Here is a 20,234-nt window from a genome sequence, read left to right as displayed (position 1 = left end):
GGGAGAATTTATGACAGTTATAGATATCAAGGACGCATATCTTCACGTGCCAATACACCCCAACCACTACAGATTCCTTCGTTTCTTCGCTGCAGGAGAACATTGGCAATTTGTGGCGCTTCCATTCGGCCTATCCTCAGCCCCGCGAGTCTTTACAAAGGTCATGGCAGCAGCTCTAGCAGATTTGAGGCTGCAGGGAATAGGAGTAATACCATACTTGGACGACCTACTAGTCAAGACTCCGTCCCACTTTTTAACGACAAACCACTTACAGACCGTGGTAGAAAGATTGACCCAATTAGGTTGGATCATCAATTACAAGAAGTCGATGTTCAATCCAACGCAAAGGACAGAATACCTGGGTCTGATGTTGGACACGTCGCTGGGAAAAGCTTTTCTCCCACCTGCCAAGATATCCATCTTTCGCACAAGATTAATGATCATTCAGTAGGAGAGATATGTACCACTCAGGGTAGCTATGAGAGCACTGGGGACAATGGTAGCAGCTATTTCAGCTGTACCGTATGCCCAGTTACACACCAGACCATTGCAGAGACTAATTCTATTACATCAAAGAAAGATGTGTTCAGAGCTAGACCGCAGGATACTAATAACAGTTCCGGTTCAAGCGTCAATGAAGTGGTGGCTTCAACCATCAACATTGCAATCAGGCAAGCTGTTCCCCAATCATACATGGACAGTAGTAACAACAGATGCCAGCTTACAGGGGTGGGGAGGAGTACTGGAACAACACACCGTACAGGGCAGATGGAGCCCAGCGGAAGGGTCTCTCCCAATCAACATCCTAGAGCTCAGGGCAATATGGCTCTCCTTGTCACACTGGACCCACAATCTCAAGGGTCGACCAGTGCGAATTCAGTCGGACAACATGACGGCAGTGGCCTACATAAACCATCAGGGAGGCACAAGAAGCCAGGCAGCGCTGGCCGAAGCACAAAGGATACTTCTTTGGGCAGAAGAGAATGTGCCAGCCATCTCCGCAGTACACATTCCAGGAGTAGACAACTGGATAGCAGACTTCCTCAGTCGGGAGACAGTAGATCAGGGCGAGTGGAGTCTGCATCCGGAAGTGTTCCAAGAGATAGTAAGAAGGTGGGGTATACCAGAAGTGGACCTAATGTCGTCAAGATACAACAACAAGCTGCCAAGCTTTATGGCAAGAAGCAAGGATCCTCTAGCAGTAGCAGTGGACGCGCTAGTAGCACCTTGGCCGTTTCACAGGGTATACGTGTTCCCACCTCTCGCTCTAATTCCAAGAGTCATCAGACGAATAAGGGAAGAGAGAGTAGAGGCGATACTGGTGGCTCCATTCTGGCCCCGCAGACCTTGGTTCGCAGAGATCATGCGGCTAGCAGCGGACACTCCATTTCGGTTTCCAGTCAGGGACGATCTGTTAACACAGGGTCCTATCGTTCACCCCGAATTCTCCACGGCTGGATTTAACGGCGTGGCTCTTGAGGCCTTGATACTCTCCAGGTCAGGAGTTCCACAGGAGGCCTTACCTACCATATTGAAGGCCAGAAAGCCTGTATCTGCACGGATTTACCATAGGATATGGAAGACCTTCATCTCATGGTGCGAGACTAACTCCAAAGACCCACAGATCCTAAACGAAGCAAACGTACTGTGTTTTCTGCAGGAGGGACTGGATAAGGGTCTAGCCATCAGTTCCTTGAAGGTCCAAGTATCTGCACTATCTATTTTCTTCCAACACCAGTTGGCGTTGCGGCCTAACATTAAGACTTTCATGCAGGGGGCTCTTCGACAGGCACCACCATACCGTCACCCGATACCTCCATGGGATCTTAACTTAGTACTCTCAGCAATGCAAGAACAGCCTTTTGAGCCTATTATGGACATTCCCTTACTTATTCTGACTATTAAGACAGTATTTTTATTAGCCATCACGTCGGCTAGAAGAGTGTCAGAGTTGGCAGCATTATCGTGTAAGGTGCCGTTTACAATTTTCCATAAGGACAAGGTAATTCTAAGGCCGACACCGGATTTCTTGCCTAAGGTGGTGTCCGAGTTTCATCTAAACCAGGACATCGTAGTGCCTTCCTTCTGTCCTCATCCCAAGACACAGATGGAGAAAAAGCTGCACAAGTTAGACGTGGTCCGTACGCTAAGTATTTATGTATCCGTTACCAAAAGTATAAGAAGAACTGACAGTCTTTTCATCATTCCGGAGGGACCAAGAAAGGGCCTCCGGGCATCGAAGGCAACGATTTCCAGATGGATCAGGTCGGCCATCTCAAAGGCTTATGTAGCAAGGGATAGGCCTCCACCCTTCGGAATTCGAGCTCACTCGACCAGGTCGATGAGTACTTCCTGGGCAGTACGCCACCAGGCTTCCGCTGAACAGGTTTGTAGAGCTGCAGTGTGGTCTTCAGTACACACTTTTTCCAGGTTCTACAAGATACACACTTTCTCCTCAGCTGAGGCAAGCTTTGGGAGAAAGGTGCTACAGACAGTTGTAAGCTGAGCACTGGGGTGCAAAGTCCCGCCCTCATGGGTAGCTTTGGGACGTCCCCATGGTGCCTGTGTCCCCCAATCTAGGCAAGAGAAAAATAGATTTTTGTACTTACCGTTAAATCCTTTTCTCTTGTCCTACATTGGGGGACACAGGCCTTCCCTCCCTGATTAGGTTAAAAATTTAAATTCTTCTAGCACACTGTATAGGTGTGAATGTATATAGTTCAAGGGGGTGTGAGTTCCTCTTCTGTTTGCACGTGGTGATAGTAGGGTTGTCCTTCCTTCTTCGGCCCGAAAACTGAGGGGAAAGGAAGTAGGCAGGGTATGAGAACCAGTGCAGGAGGAGGAGCTTATTAACCGTTTAGTGTCCATCCTCCAAGCAACAGGATCTTCATCCCCATGGTGCCTGTGTCCCCCAATGTAGGACAAGAGAAAAGGATTTAACGGTAAGTACAAAAATCTATTTTTCGTGGTGTGCCGAATTAGTTCTCTAAGGTCTCCATTACTTTGGACCAGAAGTCTAAAATGGGGGAACAGGACCAGGCCATATAGAGAAAGTTGGCTCCAGGAGAATTGCACTGTGGGCAGAGATCATCTTGTCTCCTACCAAATTTCTTCAAGGAAAATATAGACATTGTCTGTGGCTTCCTCCCATTCTTCATGGTCTAGTCTGGGGATTGCTTGCTCCCACAGGTGGTAAGCTTGGTCAAAAGGTGGTTTGATATTCCCAGAATCTCTCTATAGAGTTTAGATACAAGTTTGGCTGTGGATGGTAAGTAGAAAACATCCTCTAAAGCTACTGTGGTCACTGTAGGGGAGAGGGTATGAAACTGGGCTTGAAAGGCAAGTTGGAGGAACTGGTACATCTGTACCTGTTGGCTCGAGACTTTCCTTTCCAACTGTTGATAAGAGGGAAACTGAGGACCATCATGGGTTTCCTTTTACTTTTCTTGGTGACAGTTAATTTGGGGTGAAAAGGGTCCATCAAAGTAAACTCCTCCAAACGAACCCCATTCAGCATATATACACATACCTATACAGACCTGTCTATACGCTCACACACACATATGTATGTATGTATGTATATGTATATATATATATATATATATATATATATATATATATATATATATATATATATACTGAAGAGTTCGGTAGTTAATCTCCCAGATAATTACCACATCTGGACACACGGATAATGCTCAAACTCAGAAGATAAATTTTATTGAAAGGTGCACCAAACTGCAGATAACAAAAAAAGCAGTTGCACAGGTCCGGACAGTGGCTCAGCGGCCGTTACTGTGTTATACTATTTTATACCAAGATCAAAACATCATCAACATTTTTGATTATGTAACCTATTTGATTTATATTTTAGCACATATTTAATTTTTGCTTATTTCTCATTTTTTTATACAGACATTTATCTCAGCGCCTAAAAGAAATTAAAAAAAAAACTCAAAGAAATTGCAGACAGTAATATCCTTGAGACACTGAGCTGTTTTCATTAACCGTGTTTCAATGTCCTTGATTGTTTCATGGCTTGTCAGGAATTCTTGATAAGAACCACATACCACAGCAAACACTTTCTGTTCCTATTTTCCAAATTAATGCAATATCACAATTCAGCAATATTAAGATTTAACTCTATAATAGCAAGCATAAGCAGCTTGACCTGTCTTTGAGGCCTGTTGCTTTATTTATTTATTTATTTTTTGATCTTAACAAAACAGGAGACATTACAGAAAAATGCTAAAAATTAGAGAAGAGAGTGCACACCCCTAAAAATATATAATATGAGATGCTAATCCCAAGGGAGACTCCCCATATGGGTCTCCAAATCGCTCATATAGAAAATCTGGGAAGGATTGCACACTCAATTTAGAAAAATTAAATCATATATTTATTACAGAAGAGAAAAAAAGGAAAAACAAAACAGATACAAAAATTACAAAAACGAAAAGTGAGCCCAAAGCATTTCGACCATATTGGTCTTCCTCAGGGGCACCAATTACAGAATTATAGAAAACTGCATCATTATTTTGCAGTGTACACATACAGTATAAATTGCCTTGCATGGATTTCTTTTCTGCTGCCCATGTTTTGCTTTAGGTGCCCAATAATTGTTCCTTTGCTGGAGCATAACCAAGAAGGCTGGTTGTGTATATGTTACTCACTTTTGGAAGTATCACTGCCTCCATTAGTTATTGCACAGTTCAAGGCATCAAAGGAAATCTCAAAACTGTTTCTGTCTTACTTTACTTATTCTCTTTACAGCTGCTGGATCCCCCACAGAAGGAGCAACTAATGACATCCCTTAGCAACACAGAGCAGGAGCTGAGGAAACTGGGTGATATCCCTCGACTGTGGCAGACTAATGAAGAAGAGGTATGAATCCCAACATGGTTCAGCCAAACACTTTTGGGGCGATGGCTGACTAAATATTATTGCTTCCAAAGCAAAAAAGAAACTTCTTGTGGCTTATCTGTAATGGGCCAATTGCTCCTTTTTTGCTCACCCATGGAGGAAGTCCGTGTTTTAAAAGAAAGCTTGCCTTAGTCTTGACTGAAAGTTTCTGATAAAGTTTTAACCAGCCAGAATGTATATTCTAAATGAAAAAGCATCTTAGCACTTCTTTCTTCCTTATTGGGACAGCGACACGCGAAGATTCGGGTTAGATTTAATAGACTCTTCTTCGGTTGACTAATCTCCCCAAACTGCCTTCCCGCCTCAATTTAGATTCTAGCCGGCGGGAAGGCAGTTTGGGGAGATTAGTTACCCGAAGAAGAGGCGATTTGTCGCTGGGCGACTAAATCTCCCCGAATCTTGGCGTGAGTCTCTGCCCTTATTCTTTATGACGGGTTAGTATTTTTATTTTAAGTAGGCAACACTTCTCTTTTAAGTGTAAAAGACTGGTTTCTTTAGCAAAGTCAATTTCCTTCGCAGGGTGCCCTTGACTTTTCCAAATTAAGACGCAGCAGCCGCTTTCGACTGGTAAACAAGTTTAAAAAGGAGAAGAATTCAAGGAACAAGGAGACTCGAAGTAGCACAGGACCTCCAGGTAACTAATAAGCTATGTTTCTGCAGCTGGCAATATACCATTATATATTTATATATATATATATATATATATATATATATATATATATATATATATATATATATCTATATATATATATATCTGTGTGTGTGTGTGCATCAGACAGCTCATGGGCTTTAAGTCTCCAAGCTTGACACCATATAATACAGTGTTAGTAGTTCCCTACATGCAGTGCTTTTATGTTATTAAGGACTTGTGGAAAATGGGATTTAAGGAAACATGTTGTAACAACTACCCAGAATAAACTTCACTGCAGTTAATCTGCTGGAGTCCTTCTTCTTTAATTGGATTTTGCCAAAAGGGATTTAAGCGGCAATACTCATTATTTTTTTTTAGTATGATGCAGGCAGTGCTATTCTGAGACAAAATGCAACAGTTTTTTATATTCTGTGGCTAATCAGTTTGGCACTTGCTATCCAGCATGAAGCAGAGAACATATATTAGTAATTAAATTATCAGGAAAAATCGACCTCTGGTAAACTGTTTACATTTCATGCTGGAATGCAAATTCTCTCAGTATATAATTCTTTTCATCATACTAGAGATTAACTTGCATTTATTTTCTTGTCTCTTTTTCTTTTCAGCTTTCAGTACTGGTTTAATATACAGTATAGCCTGAAATTCTGAATGTAACATAGGCTTAGTAAAGGAGTGGCCTACTAGAATTAACAACAAGGTTACTGCATATTTGGGGTGCATTGGTGTTGGTATCTTTCTTTAATGAATCATTTGCCTTCTTTGCTCTTACTTGTGGCGTTTTTTCACTTTGGGGAGTGGTCTCTCTTTCTTTCTCTCTCTGTCTCTCTCTGCTTTGGGTTGTGGTTTCTTACTGCAGGTCTTTTTCTGACAGCTCATCTTTGGGGGACTGAGGAGGTGTCTCTGTGGCTGGAGCGGCTCAGCTTGTCTGAGTATAAGGAGGTCTTTATTCGCCATGACATCCGAGGGTGTGAGCTCCTACATCTGGAGCGTCGAGACCTCAAGGTATCTCTTGCAGACTTCCTCTATTCCATAACCAAACTTAATCTGGCCCTAATGGCCTCTATTTCTTTGTGATTTGTGCTCCTGCATCTCTTTCCCTTTAAAAAAAGGAGTTTGGTTTATTACAGGTAATATATATATACTTTTAGAAGGGCCTTAATGTGCTGGGAGAACTATACACTGTGCATAAGTAGGCTCAACATCTACTGTATTTTCCTATGTAGACACTGATGTAGGTTTTTTCAGCAGAATATTTTTATCTGCATATGAGTGGCATCAGCTGTGATTGTTCTTATAAGGTAATCTTGTTCGAAAATGCTAGGCAACCAGTAAACCATTATTTTCTTTCTTTTTTTCTAAAAAAAAAAAAAAAAAATGATAGACCCACAGAGTTGGTGAAGGGTCATTTGTAAAAGTCTAAAAAGAAATGATGGTGCTGGAAAGCCCTAACATTCTGCAGCATGCAAAACTGAAGATGTGCTATAGTTATCAAAGGACCCAATGGCAAACAGAAACTAATATATACTAACGCTAACCATACACATGGCAAAATTGTCTGCCACATCAGCCAGTCTAGTCTGAGTCTGTATTTTATTGGCACATAAATGCAGTCAAAATGACAAGCCAGCCTTACAGATATGTGACCAATCCCCAATAAGATATAGTTGGGCTGTGTTGATACTTCTGGAGTTAGGTCTGCACAAGCCCATGTGTTTTGATAATTAAGCAAAGCAGTTATATTGGCCCACTATGGCCCCATGAGTTTTTGAAAATACCCACATAAGGTAATTTTGCATAGGGCAAAAAAAATTTTCATCCTCGCAGACATTAAAGTGGACCTGTTGCCCAGACATAAAAATCTGTATAATAAAACAGGATTTTTGATACTTACCGTTAAATCTGTTTCTCTGTAGTCATAAGGGGGACACAGGGAACCATGGGGTTAAGCTCCATCCTCCAGGAGGCAGGACACTTGAAAATTAATTAATTAAGGGGCGTGCCCTTCAGGCTTTACCCCCTACACTGTACCTTCCTATTCAGTTAGTCCCAAAGCTGCGAACGTAATCACTGAAAATACACAGGCAGAAAGTAAACAGTGAAACTGAACAAAACTAGACCAAATGTCAATAGCTCGACAAGGGTGGGAAGCCCTGTGTCCCCCTTATGACTACAGAGAAACAGATTTAACGGTAAGTATCAAAAATCCTGTTTTCTCTGTCGTCTTATGGGGACACAGGGAACCATGGGGACTTAACAAAGCAGTCCCAAACAGCAGGGTGGGAGCGAGCTATAACTATGTACAAGAGTACTGCAAAATTATTTAATTACTGAATGCAACACCTGTCGCCCAAAGGCAGCCTCGGCTGAGGAAAAGGTGTCAACTTTGTAAAATTTAGAGAAAGTGTGAACAGAAGACCAGGTAGCCGCCTTACAGATCTGCTCCAAGGAAGCAGAGTTTCGCCACGCCCATGAGGCTCCCACTGCTCTGGTGGAGTGAGCCCGAAGTCCTTCAGGCGCCGATCTTCCCTTCGCAGAGTATGCTTGCTTGATTGATTCTCTGATCCATCTTGATATTGTCACTTTTGAGGCTGCCTGGCCCCGACGAGGGCCCGATGGAATGACAAACAGGGCCTGCGACTTTCGGAAAGATTTAGATCTGTCCACATACCATCGTAATGCTCTGACCACGTCCAAATTATGAAGTCTGCGTTCCTTCTCATTCTTGGGTTCCGGACATAGAGAAGGAACCACAATTTCTTGATTCACATGAAAGTCTGAAACTACCTTGGGTAGAAAGGTTGGAAGCGTACGAAGAACGGCTTTATCCTTATGGAATATGAGATAAGGAGGAGCACACGATAAAGCATTAAGTTCAGAAACCCGTCTGGTCGATGATATCGCCACGAGGAACACTACCTTATAGGTGACCCATGTATCGGAAATAGAAGACAATGGTTCGAATGTTGGGTCCAGCAGAGCTTCCAACACTAGATTGAGATCCCAGCCAGCCACCGGAGTACGGAATGGCGGCACGATATGGGCCACTCCCTGCAGAAACGTGCGTATCAAGTCTTCATTCGCCAAGCGAGATTGAAACAGGATTGACAAGGCTGACACCTGGACCTTAAGCGAGCTGAGCTTAAGACCTAATTGTAGTCCTCTTTGTAGGAAGGAAAGGATCCGTGGTAGCTGCAATTCAAGGAATGGAAAATGAGACTCCTTGCACCAATTGAGGTAAGACTGCCAAACTCTGTGGTATGATTTGGAAGACGAGGCTTTTCGAGCTTTTATCATAGTGAGTATGACTGCTTCATCTAGTCCTTGGCGTTGCCAGATGGACCTTTCAACAGCCATCCCGTCAAAGCGAAGAGCCCGGGATTGTGATTTAATATGGGTCCCTGCAGGAGGAGATCTAGTCTGCTGTCCAGCCGGATCGGCTGTTCTATTGACATCTCCTGCAGATCGGTGAACCAGGTTCTCCGGGGCCAATACGGTGCCACTACAATGACTATCAACTGAGATTGCTTTATCTTTTTGAGGACCCTTGGTAGCATTGGAAGAGGTGGGAAGACATATGCTAGATTGAATTGCCAGCGCTGAGTCATGGCATCCACCCCCACTGCTAACGGATCCCTGCGACGGGCAAAGAATCTTGGTACTTTTCGATTGTTTCTGGAAGCCATTAAGTCTATGCTGGGGGTTCCCCACTGGTCTGTCAGCTGATTGAACGCCTCTGGATGCAGTTCCCATTCTCCTGGATCCAGCCGATTCCGACTGAGAAAGTCCGCCTTTGTGTTGGACACTCCTGGAATGTGTATTGCAGATAATTTTACTGAGTTGTTTTCCGCCCAGAGAAGAATCTGTCTGGCTTCTGCCAGGGCCGCCCGACTTCGTGTCCCTCCTTGACGATTTATGTACGCTACCGTCGTAGCATTGTCGCTTTGGACGCGTATGGGCTTTTCTCTGAGTTGGTCTGTCCACTGGACGAGGGCCAATTTTACCGCTCTCAGCTCTAGAATATTTATTGGTAGTTTGGCTTCCTCTGGAGACCAAAGCCCTTGGGCAGACTGCTCGTCCCATATTGCCCCCCAGCCCTGGAGGCTGGCGTCTGTTGATATCACAATCCACTCCGGTGTCGCCCACGATTGACCTGCATCTAGATTCTCGGATTTCATCCACCACTGTAACTCCGCCCTCGCCTGTCGTGACAAGGACATGGGGCGGGATAGAGGTCCCCCTTTCCACGTTGCTAGAATGTTGGCTTGAAGAGACCGAAGATGTATTTGCGCAAATGGAACTGCCTCGATGGCCGAAACCATTGTTCCCAGTACTTGCATCGCCTTGTGTACTGTCGTGCTTTGACTGGACAGAAGATATTGAACTTGATCTCTGATCCTGATCTGCTTGTCCATGGGTAATGTTACAGTCTGCGTGATCGTATCGAATTCCAGGCCGAGGAATATCATCCTGTGACTGGGATCTGGGCTGGACTTCGACCAGTTGATGGTCCATCCGAAACTCTGGAGTAGCCGAACTGCTTGGTTTAGATGCTCCTTGGCCCTCGTTTCCGAACTGGCCTTTAACAGGAGGTCGTCCAGATAGGGGGTCACGGAAATCCCCTGCAGTCTCAACGTTGCAGCTGTCACCGCCATCAACTTGGTGAAAACCCTGGGAGCGGACGAGAGTCCGAATGGGAGTGCCACAAATTGATAGTGTTTGTTCTGGAAGGCAAATCGTAGGTAGCGGTGATGGGGGGGCCAAATTGGAACATGCAGGTATGCGTCCCTTATGTCCAGGGACATCATCAGTTGCCCCTGTTCCATCCCTCGAATGACAGATCTCAACGTTTCCATCTTGAACCGTACTGATCGGATGAATTTGTTGAGACCCTTGAGGTCGAGCACAGGTCTGAGGGAACCGTCCCTCTTCGGTACTGTAAATAGATTTGAGTAAAAACCGGAGAATCTCTCTTTGGTTGGTACTGGACTGATTACCCCGGACCGCTCCAACTTTTCTATACATTGTAGAAAGGCTTGAGCCTTCTGAGAACAGCGAGGGACTCTTGACATGAGGAATCTTCCGGGTGGTGTGCTTGATAAATCTAAATGATAACCCTCTGTCACTATTTCTGTGACCCATGCATCCGAAGAATGCTTCATCCATTCCTCCCGGAACCAAAGTAATTTGCCCCCTATCCAATCCAACGATTCCGGAGGGGATGCCCCGTCAAGCTGAGGCAGGCTTCTCCCCTGAGGGTTTGTTGTGAGGCCTGTTGTTTTTCCAAGCGGGCCGGCCTTTCTCACCAACTTTGGCCCGAAAGTGGGACCTTTGTGGAGAATTGTTACGCCTTGAAAATCTGCCACTTTGGCCACGAAAAAATTTCCCCCTTCTATTTGAGGTGGGTGCTCGACCTCTGGTCTGTGGGAGGAAGGTACTCTTCCCCCCCCGTCGCCTGGGAGATGATTTTCTCCAGTTCTTCTCCAAACAGACGATGTCCCTTGAACGGCAGAGAAGTGAGTGACTTCTTGGAACTAAGGTCCGCAGACCAATTTTTGAGCCATAATGTTCTGCGTGCTGCTACGGACAATGCTGAGGTCCGGGCAGTAATTTGAGAAGTATCAAGGGTGGTGTCACAAAGGTAACTAGATGCCTCAGCAATAGTCTGTACTGACGATAACAACTCCTGTCGGGGAACCCCGTCTAGGATGTCCTTGGCAAGCGACTCAGACCATGCCTGTATGGCTCTGGAGACCCACGCTGAAGCCAGGCAAGGGCGTAGAGCCGACCCCGCAGAGGTGTAAATTGCACGAAGAAACCCCTCTAGCCTTCTGTCAGAAGGGTCTTTAAATGCTGCTGCGTCAGTAACTGGTAATGTGGTGGACTTTGACAGTCTAGACACTGGGGCATCAACTGCTGGTGGATTAGACCAAGTATCGACTAGCTCTTTTGGAAAGGGATATGATTTAGAGAATTTCTTAGTTGCCTGAAACTTGTGTTCAGGGGAATTCCACTCATTCTGAACTAAACCTTGGAGTTGTTCATTTTCTGGGAAACATACAGCTGACTTATGTTGCCTCTTGAATAGGCTAGATGCCTCTCCTGTCTGTTTGGGCTTCTGGGATATATTAAGAACCTCAAGGACACCCTTAATAATCCCGTCTACATCATGAAAACTGTCACGATCCTTTCCCTCATCCTGATGTTCTTCCTCATCTGCGGATGAATAGTCAGAAGATCCAACCTCACCTTCAGAGTGAGAAGAGTGGAGCTCAGGGGAAGATTCTTCAGACACAGCAGAGTTGACATTGTCCCCTCTTGCGTCGTTAACCCGTCTACGCTTGGCGCCAGTTCTATGGCTAAGCTGAACAAGAACCTTTCCAAGGTTATCTGCGATGGCAGGCAACCCTTGTAATGATGCCAGGGATTGAGATAATTGGAGCGCCCATAGAGGGGGAGGAGGCTCTGCCGCAGCTCCAGAGTCTAAATCCTGAGAAACCGTCTGCGGAGCAGTCATAGCTGACGCAGCTGAGAGACCCCCATGAGCAGTAGTATCCCCCTGCTCCAAGGAGCAGGACCCACAAAGCGGCTCAGCCTGGCCCCCTGGAAACTTTTTCTGGCATTTTGAGCAAGCAAGGTATCTCACCTGTGCTGTTAAGGCCTTCTTCCCCGCTGCCCTTGTGAACAGTCCCACTGACCTACCTTCTGCCATAGAATAGGAAGGTAGAGATAGAGGGGCACTGCCTAAATCGCCTCCAGACTTTTTTAGACAGAGAGGATAGCTGCCTGCTGCTCTCCCTTCGGATCTCCGTTCCAAAATGGCCGCTGGAACGCAAGTTGCGTTCCACCCCGTGCGCGCATGCGCACAGACGCTCACTTTCGCGCCAAAAGAAAATGGCCGCCGGCGAACAGAGGAAGTGGAACGCATTGTGTTCCACTTCATTGCGCTGATAGACGGACCCCAGAGAGGCGCACCGAACACGTCCACCTCCCTCCAGAGTCAAGCCCAGAGTGCGCATAGACGCGTCAACACTGGCCAGACCCAGAAGGAGAAGGACAGGACACCCAGAAGGAGCCGAGGAGCAGGCAGAGCAGGTGCTGGAGCGCAGAGTCAAGCCCAGAGCAGGGGGGGGAGGGGGGAGGGGAGGTTGGGGTCGCCCCCCCAGGGGTGGGGGGGGTAGCCCAGTAGGGGGGGGGAAACCCAAACCATAAGGCAACGATACTGTAGAAATACAGGCGATGTGCCACTTACCCCCACACCGGCCAAACCTTCTGCCCTGAATCAGTCAGTGCAGGCAACGTCTGGGTGGTCGATATAGCAATAGCTAGAGGGTGACCCCGGTGCGTTTCACCTCGTAGGGGGCTTCCTTTTTAAAAACAGGTAACCCTGCTTTTAGGCCTCACCCCGGGTATCAGCCATGGGCTGAACGTGGAATCAAACGTCGGTCCAACCTCCCGGGAGCAGGACACTTAAAAAACTGAATAGGAAGGTACAGTGTAGGGGGTAAAGCCTGAACGGCACGCCCCTTAATTAATTAATTTTCAAGTGTCCTGCCTCCTGGAGGATGGAGCTTAACCCCATGGTTCCCTGTGTCCCCCTAAGACGACAGAGAAAAGTCCTTTTCAAATTAAGCATGAAATCCAATTTCTATTTTTATTAAAGCATTCATAGCTGTTTGAAGCTCATTTAAAAATCTCAGCTGTCAATCAAATATTGTCAGCCCCTCCTCTATGCCTTAGGCAGACAATTCCTTTAACTTTCCATTCAGCACTTCCTAGATGTCACTGCTCTCCCCACATTCCCCTTGTTCTTTTAACCATTTCATTGTGTAGCCAGGGCATGGGGATGGACATCAGGTCCCCCATTCTGGTGCACAAACAAGATTCTGAGATGATACAAGACTTGTCTTAATAACAGTGTACACAAAATGGCTCCTGCCTGCTTGCTGTAATTATGAGTTCCCAGACTGAAGGAAACAAAATTCAACTATTTTATATAGTGTAATTAAAGTTCATTTTGCTTGACTAATGTGATAAAATAGGATTTTGAATATTTTTTTTTGTGGCGACGGGTCCCCTTTAACAATGCAATTCATTCCCCTTTGCTGCTTTGTCCTATAGATTATATACACAGACTAGAAGTGAAACCTTTATGACCTGAGGCACACATGGATGATTCTTTGGCATTTTTACACTGTTGCTCTTCAACCACCTAGGTTGCTCTCAGTGTCCTTAAATCAGGTGCTAAATTTTGAATTCCAGGCTTAGAAGCAAGTTTTAATTGCATGAAAACTAAGTATAGTGCCAAGCAGAGCCTTTTGTAGGCTGCTAGTCCACATAGGGGCTACCAAGTAGCCAATCACAGCCCTTATTTGGCATCCCAGTGGACTTTTTCATGCTTGTGTTGCTCCCCAACTCTTTTTACATTTGAATTGGGCTCGCAGGTAAAAAAAGATTGGGGACCCCTGATCTACAGTGAGCAAATTTGAACCTGGGCAGTAAATGGTTTATTTTGTTGTTCAACCTGCAGCTGACTGAAAAAAACCTAATCATACTGCCCAGGTACAAATCTGCCCAGTGTTAGTAAATGACTGTTCAGTGGAGAATGATTGAAAGTGACAGGGGAATGTGTTTTAGGCAGGGGAAAGCTTGGTGGGATTAACCTTGGACTATCTCTGATGGGTGAATTATGACACACTTGAGCCAATGTTGTAAACTGACAATTGCATCTCACCCATCAGCACAATTACATTTGTCAAGTGCTCTTGCTTGTGAGCTCTTATGTTGGTTCTTTTCTGTGTTTACCTGCAAAGTAGAAAATCAAACCATAGCCAATAAATGCCTAATAGGAGCTGAAAATGCAGTAGAATGCTTGTGTTTATGTTCAACTCCCATTGTCACATCTGAAGTATTTAGTGCAGATTCTAATGTCTCCTCTTCTGTAGGAACTGGGTGTGACGAAAGTGGGCCACATGAAGAGAATCCTTCACGGCATCCGGGAGCTGAGCCCGCCTCCCATCAATGCGGATTAGGATCTGTCTTCACTTCATGTATCACCCAATCTGGGTGACTTGCCACAAACAACCACTACCACTGTTTTGATTCTTGTGCAGCAGAGATTCAGCAGTTGCGATTATTTAATAAACCCTTCTATTGCAGCCAATAAGGAGGTGTCCACTAGCGTGACTATGTGGTTGCACCAGTTTGAGCCTTGGGAATTTTTGCAGCCAATCAAAGGAGATGTATGCACGTGAAATGTATACAGCAAGGTGCTCCCTTTTTCACTTTTTTGTGTTTTAAAAGTAATTATTGGCATTGTTCTTTGGCATAATAATGGATCGTGCTGTACAAGTCCATTTGTCATGAGCCGAGAGTATATATATAAATAATATAGTTAGTGTCAAACTGATAGATGTCAGCATTAGATTATGTGTGCTACCTCATGTTCCTTGTGGCAGAGACAACCTGCTGCCATGGTAGGAATAGCGCCAAATGCATTAACAGGTCATGTTCGCTAAAAATTCCGCTTATAGACTTGAATTCCTCAGATTGCACATTTCTTCTGGTGTAGTGGCTCATCATTTCCAAGCATCTACCACCTTTCTCTCCCTGAAATCCATTCCATTAACCCCAGTTTAGTTTTTACTGTCCCCAAAATTTTGATTTTAAAAACCAGATGTAGTACTTCTCCAGACATTCAGCACACTGGCTGACCCAAACTAGTGTCCGGCGCTGTTTCATAGGTGTGACAGACAGAGGGTATCCTGGAAAAATGAGGGAAAATCTTGTGCTTTAACGGCTGTGTTGGACTTTAATAAGCGCCGGCCGTAAGGTGAAAACATTGCACATCCAGCTTTGGTATTTGAACAAATCATTGTTTACATTTCTGTGGTACATTTCTAAAGCAGGAACCGAGCTCTGGCCAAAATGATTAACCCCTGAGCTACCATACTGGGGCACCAATTTGTTGCAGCCTTGGAGTTAAACAATGTGTAGGCATTTCCTGAAGCAGTTTCTGGATTGTGGTATGGGGCCCATGTCTATTTCATCTGTTCGTTGGGCTCCCATTTTTTACCCGCTTTGAACCTGGGCAGGTCCCTTTCTCCCTGTTTCTTTGTCTGCAATTCGTGGATAACATGTCTGTTCCCTCGGACTCTCCCCAACTCCCCATATGTGTGTATTTATTGTCCTGTGCCTTAATACAGTCACTTTCCCCCTTTTAAAACTGATGATAATGCTTGTAAATAGCAGTGTTGTAAATTGCCAACAGTAAATGATGTATTAATAGTGTTATATTTTTGTTCTTTTTATTGACTTCTTACTTTCAGGTTACCTTTTCATTTCCAAGTCTGTATGTCCAACCTCAGTTTGTTCACTTCAGACCACAGAAAAAATGGTCTCCATCCTGGGACTTTATTAATTCCAAACTTTTTTCCTCACATCCCAAGCCTGCAAATACACAGTTATCCTAAAAATGATGTATTCAGTAGGCGTGGTGGTGTTTTCCCCATAATCTGGCAGTAATTGTTTGGTGCAGGGTAACACACAATTGCTGAGGGCCTAACAGCAATTTCTCACTCTAAGTACCATCTAACATCAGTTTTGGTTCATATTTTTACTTACCGCCAACTTATATTTGGGTAGTTTATCAGTTATTATACCATCTGTTCCTTAGTTGGATTGTTAATAAAAATAAAGTTACCGTATGAAGGACTTGGTGAGGGCTTGCGAAAGCTAGATGCTATAAATATGACGTTCAGATGCCCAAAGCTCTATAATAATACACCTATGTGTGAACACCACCCCTACAAATGAATATAGGAACTAAATCTCACCTGGGATCATGTTCAAATTATAATACAATATAGATATATGATACACAGCCAAATAATCAAATAAATATTTAGGATGCATCAAATTTGAATTTTGGCTTTATTCGGCAGGATTCAGATTCTGCTGAATCCAAGTGCCTGGTCGCACCAAATCAGAATCTTAAAAAATAATGTGACTTTTCGTCACACGAACGAGGAAGTTTAAAAAGAAAAGTACAATTTTCTCTTTAACACTTCTTTGTCCTAATATATAAATTAAGGTTCAGATTTGGTTTGGTATTCAGCTGAATCTTTAAAGATTTGGTGCATCTTTAATAAATATTTCAAAATACATGCCATTTTCATGGATAGGGAAACAACTTCTTGAATTTTCTTTTTGCTGTTCTAACAATTTCCATTTGCAAGATCTGATGGTGCGTAATGCTGCACAAGAAGATCTTCGATGAAAAGCAAGGTAAAGACTCGCCTGTGTTTCTGTAGCCAGTTAGCCTTTGTGCATACAGTTAGGTCCATAAATATTTGGACAGACAACTTTTTTTTCTAATTTTTTTCTTTACATTACAACAATTAATTTTAAATGAAACAACTCAGATGCAGTTGAACTGCAGACTTTCACCTTTAATTCAGTGGGTTGAACAAAAAGATTGCATAAAAATGTGAGGAACTAAAGCCTTCTTTAACACAATCACTTCATTTCAGGGGCTCAAAAGTAATTAGACAAATTAAAAAACTGAAAATAAAATGTTCATTTCTAATACTTGGTTGAAAACCCTTTGCTGGCAATGACAGCCTGAAGTCTTGAACTCATGGACATCACCAGATTCTGGGTTTCCTCCTTTTTAATGCTCTGCCAGGCCTTTACTGCAGCGTCTTTCAGTTGCGGTTTGTCTGTGGGCCTTTCTGTCCGAAGTTTAGTCTTCAACAAGTGAAATGCAGCTCAATTGGGTTCAGATCAGGTGACTGACTTGGCCATTCAAGAATATTCCACTTCTTTGCTTTAATAAACTCCTGGGTTGCTTTGGCTCTATGTTTTGGGTCATTGTCCATCTGTATTATGAAACTCCTCCCAATCACTGACTGCATTTAGCTGGATTTGAGCAGACAGTGTCTCTGAACACCTTAGAATTAATTTGGCTGCTTCAGGCCTGTGTCACATCATGGATAAACACTAGTGTCCCAGTGCCACTGGCAGCCATGCACGCCCAAGCCATCACACTGCCTCCGCCATGTTTTATAGATGATGTGGTATGCTTTGGATCATGAGCTGCTCCACGCCTTCTCCCTACTTTTTTCTTGCCAATGTTCTGGTAGAGATTGATCTTGGTTTCATCTATCCAAAGAACTTTTTTCCAGAACTGTGTTGGCTTTTTTAGATGTGTTTTTTTTTTTTGTTTTTTTTTAGCAAAGTCCAATCTAGCCTTTCTATTGTTGATGCTTATGAGTGGCTTGCAACCAGGTAGCTGCTGCTGAAATACTAAACAGGAGAGCTACCGAGCAAAAAGCTAAAGAAATGGAAAAACTATAAACATTGAAGACCAATTGCAGTTTGTTGTAGAATATAAATGTCTACATCACACTAAAAGTTAAATTAAAGGTCAAAATGTATTTTAAATGAAAAACAAGTGCACAGCAACTCACCGCCACCCACACTCTCCACCACCACATCATATGGGAGAGGTGCTTGAATCCCATATGTTGGGGGAAATATGGAGTACTGAATTTGTTTTTAATAATAAAATAAACATGGAGTGCAGGACTATTGGATGCTTTTTTGTATGTATGCCGGCAGCAATGGCCTTTGCACCTGAAATCTCAGCAGTGCCAAATTTCTTTGGAGCGCTTAATGATGTCATTTCTGTCACATGACTAATGGAAACTTGTGTATTACGATAAAGTATCCCCTGTTGCAAAATATGAGGATATTCGAAGTCGCCTTGGAGTTCCATGAATTGTATAACTTCAGCCTTGTGCTTTTATATGGTCATGGAACTCCTCTGTATTATATTTTAAAAGGGGGTATTTTATTCACTATATATATATATATATTTCATGGAGATACACAGTGCAGTCCGTGGCAGTCAGCATAATCAATCCAAAACATCCAAAAAATGTTCAAAAGTTGAGCATATATTTCCATTATGTCCTACAGGCAGCACACCAAGGGTTAAGTCTAGTGTCTCCTTGATAGGACAGGTTGCAAAAAAGAATTAATTAGCAGTCTTCTAAAAACCCTAGACAGCCCGTCCCCCCACATTTTTTTTTTTTCTTTTCCTACCTGTGGACAAGGTGGTGAAGATGTGAAGATCCAGGCTCTGAGGAGCTTGATGGCCAACAACGTGTTACCTGAGGGTTGACCTGACCCCTGGGGGGAGAAAGTTATCCCTTGGCAAAGTGGCGTGTATCATTTCTGTATGGGTTTTTAGCCTGTGTCTGCACATGGAGTGTAACCAGCTGTTCAGCTTACCAGGAGGAGAGAGCAATCCACAAGAGGAGTTACTATATCATGAGCAGAAAAGTGGTACTGGTCCCCTCAAGTGATCTGCAGGGAGGTCTCGTGGTCAAGTTTGCATACATTTGCTAAACACTAGACAGACATCTTGTCCACTTACCACTGAAATGTCCTTTTCCATTAGTCCATAAGGGTAGGACTACACGGACGTTATCGGTGCGATTCGACGCACTGCGACAAGTCGCATTTGTCAGGAATAAAGTAAGAGAATAAAGTAAGAGAGAAATGTCAGATGAAGTCGCAGCATTGATCCGATGTGACTGTCGGATGCAGACGCTGCTTCTGCATCCTACAGTCGTGTCACGTCGGATTAACGCTGCAACTTCATCCAACAATTCTATCTCTTACCTTATTTCTGTCGCAGGCGTTTTGTCGCAGTGTGTCGGATCGCACCAAAAACGTCCGCGTAGTCCTACCCGTAGGCAGCAGAAATATCCCTCCCATAATTAAATAAATAAAGTGTTGCAGCATTATGGTAGAGCTATGGAAATAATATGCAGGGGGAGGAGCAGTTTTCAAAAGACTGCTAATTCATTATTTTTTTGCTACCTGTCCTATCAGGGAGACAAAGGAGTTAACCCTTCTTGTGTTGCTTTACAGATTAATTGAAAAGAAAATTTCAGTGGTCAGTATACCAATTTCATATATACATATATATTATGGAGTGAAGCAGGCACTCGTATATATAAACAGTGTAGTGGCCTGGCTGCAGAACCATATCCGACACAATGTAGAAAGTTCAAAAGGTTTTAAACCATTAACAATGTTTATTGAAGTGAGACTGACGTTTCAGCTGCTGCCACAGCCTTTTTGAAAAACGCTGTGGGAGTAGCCGAAACGTCCGTCTCACTTCAAAAAACATTGTTAATGGCTTAAAGGAATTGTTCAGTATACAAATAAAAACTGCAAAATAAAAAATGTTTCTGATATAGTTAGTTAGGCAAAAATGTAATGTATAAATGCTGGAGTGACTGGATGTGTAACAGAATAGCCAGAACTCTTCTTCCTGCTTTTCAGCTCTCTTGGTTTCCACTGATTGGTTACCAGGCAGAGACTTGAGGGAGGGGGCACATGAGTCATATCTGTTGCTTTTTAATCTGAGCTGAATGCTGAGGATCAATTGCAAACTCACTAAACAGTTATGTCCCATGTGACACCCCTTCAAGTCGCTGACTAACTCAGAGTTAGAGAGCTGAAAAGCAGGAAGTAGTGTTCTGTTTTGTTATATTAGACATCCAGTCACTCCAGCCTTTATACATTACATTTTTGCCTGACTATATTAGAAATTTTTTTTATTTCTCACAACCTATCTGACTGAACT

At 43.7% G+C, this 20,234-nt stretch overlaps 1 protein-coding gene across 8 annotated transcripts in view; it reads left to right on the top strand.

The window, feature by feature from the left end:
- Positions 1–15,865, top strand: part of LOC108717090 (diacylglycerol kinase delta) — a 61,549-nt gene extending 45,684 nt beyond the window's left edge. For 4 of the 8 annotated variants that reach the window (XM_018263853.2, XM_041563415.1, XM_041563414.1 and 1 more), the window contains 4 exons: positions 4,774–4,884; positions 5,443–5,557; positions 6,432–6,577; positions 14,518–15,865. In XM_018263853.2, coding sequence (XP_018119342.1) covers positions 4,774–4,884; positions 5,443–5,557; positions 6,432–6,577; positions 14,518–14,604 — 459 coding nt within the window. In that variant the 3' untranslated portion in view covers positions 14,605–15,865. Of the gene's footprint in view, positions 1–4,773; positions 4,885–5,442; positions 5,558–6,180; positions 6,273–6,431; positions 6,584–14,517 lie in introns of those variants that run through there. The other 4 variants (XM_018263854.2, XM_041563412.1, XR_005961388.1 and 1 more) reach the window with 3 other exon arrangements.
- Positions 15,866–20,234: the final 4,369 nt, after the last annotated feature.

The sequence above is a fragment of the Xenopus laevis genome, chromosome 5L (assembly GCF_017654675.1).
Source record: "Xenopus laevis strain J_2021 chromosome 5L, Xenopus_laevis_v10.1, whole genome shotgun sequence".
Taxonomy (NCBI): Eukaryota; Metazoa; Chordata; class Amphibia; order Anura; family Pipidae; genus Xenopus; species Xenopus laevis.
The sequence above is the reverse complement of the archived record's forward strand: the minus strand, read 5'-3'. Positions and strand labels throughout refer to the sequence as shown.